At 39.0% G+C, this 9,735-nt stretch overlaps 1 protein-coding gene across 1 annotated transcript in view; it reads left to right on the top strand.

Moving 5' to 3' along the window:
• The window catches only part of ESR2 (estrogen receptor 2), a 72,137-nt gene that overhangs the window by 27,706 nt on the left and 34,696 nt on the right, over positions 1 to 9,735 (top strand). Inside the window, exon 4 of the mRNA XM_027842932.1 lies at positions 2,958 to 3,257. Coding sequence (XP_027698733.1) covers positions 2,958 to 3,257 — 300 coding nt within the window. The remainder of the gene's footprint in view (positions 1 to 2,957; positions 3,258 to 9,735) is intronic.

Raw genomic sequence — 9,735 nt, 5'->3', positions numbered from 1 at the left:
GTATTCTATGTCCTATATGCTAACCTTCTGTCCAAAAATCAAATGCATAAATTAATTCATCCTAAGATATAAATGATTTGATATATTACTCTGTTTCCTAGGACAGGTCACATTTTTTTAAAGAGTCAGGGTCTGCTTAAAGGAATGAAGCCCTAATGGTAGGATTTCAGGAATCAGTAAGAGGCAGAGGTGGGGATCTACATGGAGCTGGGCACATAGAAAAAGGCAATTTTATAATGGTAGGGCTGCGAGATACCTGAGAGATGGTCATCTAATCTAACTCCCTCACTTTATGCAAATCTCAGGCCTTAAGAAGGGAAGTGACTTGTCTAGGGCTGCCTTACCAGCTAATATTAGAGCCACTACCTGAACCTCAGGTCCTTGATTTTAGGTCTTCCTGAACTTGTATAGCATTTAGCCATGACCGCATAATCTAGCACTTCCTTATAGAACAATAACACCCTCTCACATTTATTCAGTGCTTCATACTTTTCAAAATACTCTCCATTTTTGTGTTTAGAGTTCTAGGTAGCCTAGGGTATCTCTGAGGTTTTGCTTACACGGTATTGATATTGGGGGCATTTACTTTTGATGACTCTAGGATGGTGTTCTTCAGATCCTGCCCTCTGCTAACCTATGTTGTGAGACCCTCTTGTCTTTCTTAGTTATTGTTGTTGTTGTTTGTCCTTTGTTTTCCAAGAAGACCATGACATCAAGGAGATGATGCCATGACATGCAAACGAATTGGATTTTAGTGAGGGAGGGCTGTGCAAAAGTCACCAGCCTCACTCTCTCCTCTGGAGCCATCCGAGTCCAGTGACAAGATATAGATCAAGGCAACTGGAGATAGCCCTGGATGCAGTGGGAGATCTTGGCCTTTTTAAGCTAAGGTCTTTAACAGGTCTCAGTTTCAGTCTGAGGCAATCTTTCTTAGTATAACTGTACCTTTAGTTGGACTGTTCTCTACACTGCCACTGATTCCCCCCTTGGTTGGTTTCTATACCTCTTGGTTCTCTTCTGGCCTATACCACACAGTGCAGATTTGCTGCCTTGCTCAACCCAACATTGGCTACAGTTAGACTGCTTTCTATGCTGCCCCTCTTACGACTGTTTATGCTTGGTTCTACCTCTATTTAAAACTAGCTAGCTTTGTCCTGGAATCTGGGGGAAGGATCATAGGGTCAAAGATTTAGACCTGGAAAGGACTTTATGGGCCATCTCGTCCAGCACTCTCATTTTACAGAGGAGGAAACTGAGGCTGAGAGATTAAGGGACTTCCCTAAAGTCACACAAATAGTAAGTGTGATTTTGTTCTATGTTACTGATTTTAGGTTTGTTTCTTTGGGGGGGGTTTTGGTTGGGCAATGGGGGTTAAATGACTTGCCCAGGGTCACACAGCTAGCAAGTACTATGTGTCTGAGGCCGGATTTGAACTAGGGTCCTCCTGAATCTAGGCCCAGTGCTCTATCCACTGCACCACCTAGCTCCCCTTATGTTACTTATTTTAAAAGGGGTAAGAAATGGAGGGGAAAAGAAACACATCAGAAAATAAATAGGGAAAAATCAGGAGGAACTTAGAATTTTTGCATAATTAGAGTTGATGAAAATATATGTAGGAAGGCACAAGGATAGAAGGCATCTTATGAACCTCATTCTTATCTGAGCTGGTAAAGAAGGGTTGAACACACAGAGTTTGGGGCAGGTGGGTGGTGCAGTGGCTGGAGTACTGCGCCTGGTGTCAGGAAGGTCTGAGTCCTTTCCTAGCTATGCGACCCTGGGCAAGTCACTTAACCTCTGTTTGCCTTACTTCTTCAACTGTAAAATGAGGATGAGAATAACACCTTCCTCCCAGGGTTGTTGTGAGGATCAAAGGAGATAATTGTAAAGTGTCTTAGCACCTGCCTGGGACACAATAAGAGCTATGTAAATGTTAGCTCTTATCATTATTATTAACCTCAATAGGAAAATAGGTGGGAACAGGGAGAGAGGAGATGGGGGTTAATCAGGGAAGATAGAATTGGGGAAAGAATAGTCTGTCTCTTATTCCTATTCTATTTTGTACCAGTTTTCAAAATAAAATGATGCCTTCGATCCTTCTAGATCTGATTTATCCCCAGTTTTAAAATGATGCAAATCTCTGCTGGGAATAGAGAGAAGAGAAAGAGAGATGGAGAATGGGGAAAAACAAGGAAAGGTCCTGAGGGAAAGCAAGGTGGAGAGGAACTTGAACCATAAGACCAATAAGTATAAGGCCAGCATTCCAATTAATGCAAGTTCCTCCAGTTTCTTCTCCATTCCTCCTCTGGTGTATTTCTTTTCCTTTCCCTTTTCTTACCTTTTTAAAACTGATAACAGAATAAAATAGTCAGTAGTTAAAAGCAAAACAGAATTTAACTTTAAAGATGGAATCATATGTATTGTATGCATATAGTATATAATACATAACAATATATAACATGCACAATGTTATGTTAACATAATGTTATAGGCATACTGGTTATATGTATAACATTATAGATAACATATAATTATATTGACATGTTGTGCATGATTATATATATTATTAAATTACATATTAATATAATGAAATCACATAAATTCTATAATATTGTATGTTATATTAATATATCATAATATATTAACTTAGCAATAATGTATTATATATCATATNGTTAATATAATGAAATCACATAAATTCTATAATATTGTATGTATGTTATATTAATATATCATAATATATTAACTTAGCAATAATGTATTATATATCATATATTACATATTTTGTGTTATATATAATATATTAATAATGTACAACTCACATACAAAGAAGGGATATTCACTTCTCCAGATAATTGATCTCTGGCTCACCAACCTAGGGGCACAGGAAATGCTAAGGGTTGGCAGGAGAAATAGAGGGAAAACATTTTACTAATATTTCGCTTTTCCCTCATCTATAGGTTCCCGGAGAGAACGTTGTGGGTATCGAGTTATACGAAGGCAGAGGAATGCAGATGAGCAAATGAATTATCTTAGCAAAGCAAAGAAAAACAGTGAAAATGTAACCCGAGTGAAAGAGCTGCTGATGAACGCTCTGAGCCCTGAGCAGTTTGTGCTATCTCTCCTGGAAGCCGAGCCACCGAATGTATTTGTGAGTCGTCCCAACAAGCCATTTACCGAAGCCTCCATGATGATGTCATTGACCAAGCTTGCTGACAAGGAGTTGGTTCACATGATTGGATGGGCCAAGAAAATTCCTGGTAGGAGTTTAGGGGGCTTAGTTTGTCATTGGTTTCTAGGTCTGTTGAGAGTTCAGCACAAATTCTATACTCAGTTGTCTCCTTGGATCAAATGTGAACATATTCATTTTCATTAGAAGCAGGTAATGGAAATGGCCAGCATGGTACTGTGGGAGGAATCTAAAAATGTCACAGACCTGTTATTGCTCAGTCTTAGGTGGGTGAATGTCATTTATGCCTCTAGAAAGATGGCATGCCAGCAGCACGGACACTGTATAGAGCCAGTCAGAGTTAAGAGACAGGGGTTCAAATACCACCTCTGACACACAGACTGTGTGACCATAGGCAAGTCACTTAACCTGGTAATGCTTCAGGCAGCTCTCATAGACTACAAATTGCAAATCAGGTTCCTGACATTGGTAAAAGAAATTTCCTCTTTGGGAGTTCCCTACATCAATAAAAGGGCATATAGGGAATTCCCTACATCAAAGAGAGTACAAAAAAATTACCTTTACTAGTTTTTACATAATCTTCAAATGTTAAAATAAAAAGTAACAATAAAGTCTTAATACCTGAAATATTTTTAAAAATACTTTGTAGAATTTTTTTTTGAGAGAGCAAATTCATCTGAATAAACTTTTTTTAGAAAAAAAAATCAGGCCAGCTTAGAAATAATAACAAAACATACCGTATGTACTGTTTGAATAGTTCAGAGATTCCAATGGCTATTATTTTTCTTAATGTATATGCAAGATAATTGGAACAGATACTTCTAACTATAGCCTTGAAATATCAGGGTAAGGGAGCAGAGAGGTGGCACAGTGGATAGAGCACTGGCCCTGGATTTAGGAGGACTTGAGTTCGAATCTGACCTCAGACACATAACACTTACTAGCTGTGTGACCCCGGGCAAGTCACTTAACCCCATTGCCTAGCCAAGAAAAGAAAGAAAGATAGATAGATAGATCAGGGTAAAGAGAAGGGATTTTTTTTTTAAGGATAAGAGAGACCTGAGCATGTTTGTCGGGAGAAAGCAAAGAGCTGGTAGAGAAGAAGAAGACTCCTCTTCAATGGTTTGGGTTTATGTAGTTGGTATCTCAAGGTGAAATGTGGTAGCACCAGACTTGGAGCCAGGAGTGCTGGATTCCGGTTCTGAAACTAGCCATGTGACCATGAACAAGCCTTTTACTGTCTTTGAGCCTGTTTCTTCCTTTGTAAAAGAGGAAACATTGCGTAAGCTTCCACATAGAATTGTCATGGGGGAAATGCTTTGTATGCTATAAATGAGCCACTGGGAGAGTCATCTCAATGGGACTTGGAAAGAGGAGACCTGAGCTTGAATTCTAGATCTGCCCCTTACAAGCTATGTGACAGTGAACAGATCATTTATCTTCTCTGTTTCCTGCATTTCTGCCTGCTGCCCTCTACCCGCTGCTACTAGGGTCCATGTCTCTACCCGCTACCTGCTCTGCCATGGTTAACTGTACCCCTCTGTTCCCAGTTTGAGAGTGAGAGTGGAAATGGTTTAAACTGATAGAGCATTGTCCTCAGCAAATTAACTGGGGGTGCGATTGGCACATCTGTCCTCATCCTCAATTCCAGAAAGGTCTTGGGTGCCTGGGGAGAATCAAGGATTGTATTTTCAAGCGCCTCTCCCAATGGCGTATACTGAACAATCACAACCAAGTCCATGGGGTGGGATTCCCATTTGGTCCCTCAAGTAACAAATTAGAAAACAAATAAAACCCACAGGTTTGTAGCACAGTTAGATTTAAATTAGATCTAATCTTAGATTTAAGATTCCATGGACATGCCTTGCTTTGCATTCTCTCACTGGTAAGGTCCCTCATGCCATACTTCAACTGCCTAGCTATGTTACTATGTAATTACAGGACTGAAGACTGCTTGTTAACTACATCATCATTTCCAAAAAGCCATACAAAATTAAGCATTTCTTTCCCTATTCATATATAATTATGACTGCTTTAAAAGTTGGTGGGGCTTTCTTTCAGTGATGTCTCTTTGAGGCAGTTGGGTGATGATAGCCAATAGCAATACAAAGGCATCTAGTCTTAGGAAGGGAGGAGTACATCTAGTCCTTCAGTATTTGTCTTTTTTAACGATGGGAAAATCACAGCTTTCAATCCACAAAATTCAGTTTCTTATAGCCATAGAATATTAGAATCCAACAACTGTACTGAAGGATGTATGAGTTTTGTTTTTTCATTTGTCATTTGAGAGGTCTAATGGCATCCTGCCCAATGGACTTGGTCGTGATTCTTTGGTGCAAATTATTAGGAGAGGCATTTGAAAGCAATTTTTTTCCTGGCTGCTTCGAAGGTAAACGAAGTAAAGTTCTAAGTAAATCCAATAGTAGAAATTGGAGGAGGGTTTAATAATCAAGTTGAAAGGCCCAGGGATAAACATAACTGTGCTCCTAAAAGAGTTTACCTTAATTATATTTAAGATTCAGTTCTTGAAGCACTGAGCCTACTCACATCTGGCACTGTAGTCTCTTCTGGCTAGATGGCTGAAGGCAATTTAATCTCCCAGAAGTGGGGACACCTCATAGTAAGCAATCTTCATCTCCAGAGGTGTCTCCAAAAGCATGAAGACCAATCTGGGCTCACCTTCTTCTGCATCGCCCATCCTGTACTTTGAGGTCATCATGTTCCAATCCTGCAGCATCATGCCAATTGTTCTGGGAACCCAGGAACCTGGTAGTTTAAGTTCAATATTGAAACAAAGTGAGGGGGCAGCTAGGTGGCGCAGTGGATAGAGCACCGGCCCTGAAGTCAGGAGGACCTGAGTTCAAATCTGACCTCAGACCAAACACTTGACACTTACTAGCTGTGTGACCCTGGGCAGGTCACTTAACCCCAATTGCCTAAAAAGAAAAAGAAAAAAGAAACAAAGAAACAAAGTAAGACACCAGTACAATTTGGTCATTTTAGATGTGTCTGACTCTTCATGATCCATTTGGGATTTTCTTGGCAAAGATCTTGGGGTGGTTTGCCATTTCCTTCTCCTGCTCTTTTCACAGAGGAGAGCATTCAGGCAAACAAAGTTAAATGACTTGTCCAAAGTCACACAGCTAGTAAGTGTCTGAGACTGGATTTGAACTCAAGTCTTCCTGACTCCAGGCCTGATGCTCTAGCCACTGTGCCACCTAGCTGCCCTTTTACTTAGCCATGGAAGGAGGACATTCAACAAAGATAGGCACTGAGGACACCCCAAGTTGATTTATATAAGTGAAGTTTGTTTTCATGAGCATGAGTGAGCCCTTGGAGTTCCTTGTGGCTATTTTATTCTCGTATAACTAGAAAGTGCTATCAACAACCTGAACTTTTTGTTCCCTGAACCAACCAAGTCTCTAGCATGGCTTTGATACCTTTTAGGGTAAAATTAGCCTAAGTGGCATGGGGCAGGGATTGCAGCTGAAAGGACAGCAAACAGATGAAAAATGGAAGATACATCGTTATTTCTGTAACACACTTCTTCTCTATTAGTAACAGGGGAAGTCTATGTTTGTACATTAATGTTACAGTTCCCCAATATGCCTTATAAAGAAGTAGAAAGTGACACTAAAGAATACAAGGGCTAGGATGGGGGTGGGGAACCTGTAGCCTCGAGGCCACATGTGGTGCTGTAGGTCTTCAACTGTGGCCCTTTAACCAAATCCAAACTTCTTGGAACAAATCCCCTTAAAAAAAGGATTTGTTCTGCAAATCTTGGACTTAGTCAAAGGGCCACACCTAAGGCTGTAGAAGGCCATATGTGGCCTTAAGGCCATAGGTTCCCCACCCCTGGGCTAGGATAATAACAACATTGACCAATTATACCCAGAAGTTTTGTGCTATGGAAAAAAAATGCAATCAAGAAAATATCAGCTCTTCACCCAATATATCTCCTTTTCCACTTTTATAAAATATGAGAAAAATTTGTACACTTAGGGACATCCTTAATAAGGGTGTATGAAGGGAATAGACAAGCTTTAAAAAATATACAGAAGACCACATATTTAGTCCCACAATTGACTGAAAGATGCAGAGAATATTAGATTCTGCTGTAATTACTGTCTATTGACTATAATTAGACATTTGATTTGATGAAGCAAAACCCATCTGTGTTAGTTTTCTTATAACAAGTGTCTCCTACACATGTATTAAAAATCACACAAGAGTCCTTAAAAGATGATCCATTGTCATTATTGTTAAATGACACACTTCTACAAATGGGTACCTAGTTTAGAAGATTAATTTTTCTTCATTAGTAGAATAGTTGTAAGAATATGCATTTTTGTAGTACACTGAATAAACCAATTGTAGCATCATCTGAAAATTGTTTTGTAATTGCTACTTTACCGATTTGACAGGAAAGTCTGAGAATCTGGTTTTGTTTTGCTTTTTTGGTCGTGTACTTTGGTCTGCTTGTAGAGATTATTGATAGGAATCATAGTTTTAAAGTCAAAAACAAACACAGAGGTTGTTTGGTCCATTGCTTTCATGTAACAAATGAGGAAACTGAGATCTAGATTTGCCCAAGTACACAGAAGTAGCACATGTGGGATTTAAACACAGGTCTTCAGACTTCAAATCCAGTTGTCTGTCCACTTTCCCACAATTCATTACTTGGAGGATATTTTTCCTAAATTTTGTTTTGTTCCTAATCATTTCCAGAGGATTCCCAGGTATTCAAAACCTTTGTTATTGCCTAATGCGAATTCCAACATGAGTAAGTTTGGGTAATTTATAGTATTGGGTTAAATTTTAAATTCTCATGTTAACTTCCAAATTGACTATTTCCCATCAAAGAGCTTATATGGCATAGTACTAGACATGGGGTCAAGAAAATCTGAATTCACTTTTTGACTGGGACACCAATTTGCTGACTTATCAGTGTCAAGTCACTTGAGCTTTCCCCATTCGTAAGGTAGAGATAATACCAATGGTACCTACTTCACAGGGCTGTTTGGGACCTCATAGGAAATCATCTATGCAAAGCACTTTGCAAACTTTAGAGGTCCATATAATTGTCAATGTGCTTTGGTCATGATAAATATCTTTTCTAATTTAGTTAAGCATACTGATTCTGGTCTCTAATTTTAATGAAGACAGTAATTTCATATCTTGGTTGAGAATGGATGCATCGACCAATTCTTGACCTTTTTGGTATGGTTACTCGCTCTACCTTTTTAGCATGAAACCTATCTATACCTTTTTATCCTTCATGATGATTGGTTATACCTATTTTTATTGCCTGCCACATCATGCTACTGATTCATACCAATTCATTGAAACTCCTTTGACTTTTTTGTTTGTTTTAATAAGAACTGCTTTCTAGTTACATCTCTTCTGTATTTTATGTGGTTGTTTTTTTTTAACTGAAGTGCTGAACTTTTCTTCACCTAAAAATACAGACAAATATTTCCTGAACATAGAGGAAATAATTAAATCCTTTAAAAAGGTTAAAATAAATTCATATAAAAGAGGCCTTGATTCACAGAGTATTCTGCGTGGGTTCGCAACAGGTAATTAAAAAGAAATTCTAGATAGTGAATTTCACTTATTTAGTAGATTGATACATCTTGGTCAGGCAGTACCTATGGACGGTAAGCTGAATCCATAATTGAACAGGAAGAGAAGGTCATGTTTGGTCACATTTAAGAAATTTCACAGTGCTTTTAATGATCCCAAGTTGCTTGCTGCTATGAAAATGTACCTTTTTAGAACCAGAATTCTTCCTGGTGATGCTATGTGGCTGTGAATCATGTAATTTTCAGAAGAATTATAATGGTAGTTGACCAAAAGGACAATGGAAAGGTACATAGTGGGCGCAGCTCATCATTAAGTACCTCTCGTGTGTGAGAAGTAGTATAAAGGACATTGTGAAGGACAGGTCTGACTGGAAAAGGAGGTGTGCAAGTCATTTAATAAGAAGGAGGGATAAAAGATGGATGACCTCAGCACTATCCTGGTAATTAACCAAGAAGCATATTAAATGTCCATGCACTATGCTTGGTGCTGGCAATACAAATACTTGGGGGCTCAAGGAACTTATATTCTTTTAGGAGAAAGATGTATGTAACTTAGTAAATACAAATTATGTACAAGGTAAAAAAAAAACCTACCTTGGATGGGTAGGACTGTGGCAACTTGGGGGTGAAGAATCAAAGAAGTATCCTATAGGTTATGTACCTTAAGCTGAGCCTTTGAGGAAACTAGGGATTCTAAGAGGCAAAGAGGGACTGCATTCCTGGCATAGGAGAGAAGCTATGCAAAGACTTAAAGGTGGGAGAGAGAAGGTAGTTTATGGAGAAAATGGTAAGGAGTCCAGTTTGGCTGGAATGTTGTATGTGTAAAGGAGGGTAATGTGCAGTGAGCCTGGAAATGTGGTCTGGAACCAGATTGTGAAGAGCGTTAAATGCTTAACCAGAGAATTTGTACTTAGCACAGCGTCTGCTACATAGTAGGTACTTAATAAATGCTAGTTGACTGAC

Source organism: Vombatus ursinus, unplaced genomic scaffold (genome assembly GCF_900497805.2).
Source record: "Vombatus ursinus unplaced genomic scaffold, bare-nosed wombat genome assembly UNPS02014893.1, whole genome shotgun sequence".
NCBI classification, from domain to species: domain Eukaryota; kingdom Metazoa; phylum Chordata; class Mammalia; order Diprotodontia; family Vombatidae; genus Vombatus; species Vombatus ursinus.
The sequence above is the reverse complement of the archived record's forward strand: the minus strand, read 5'-3'. Positions and strand labels throughout refer to the sequence as shown.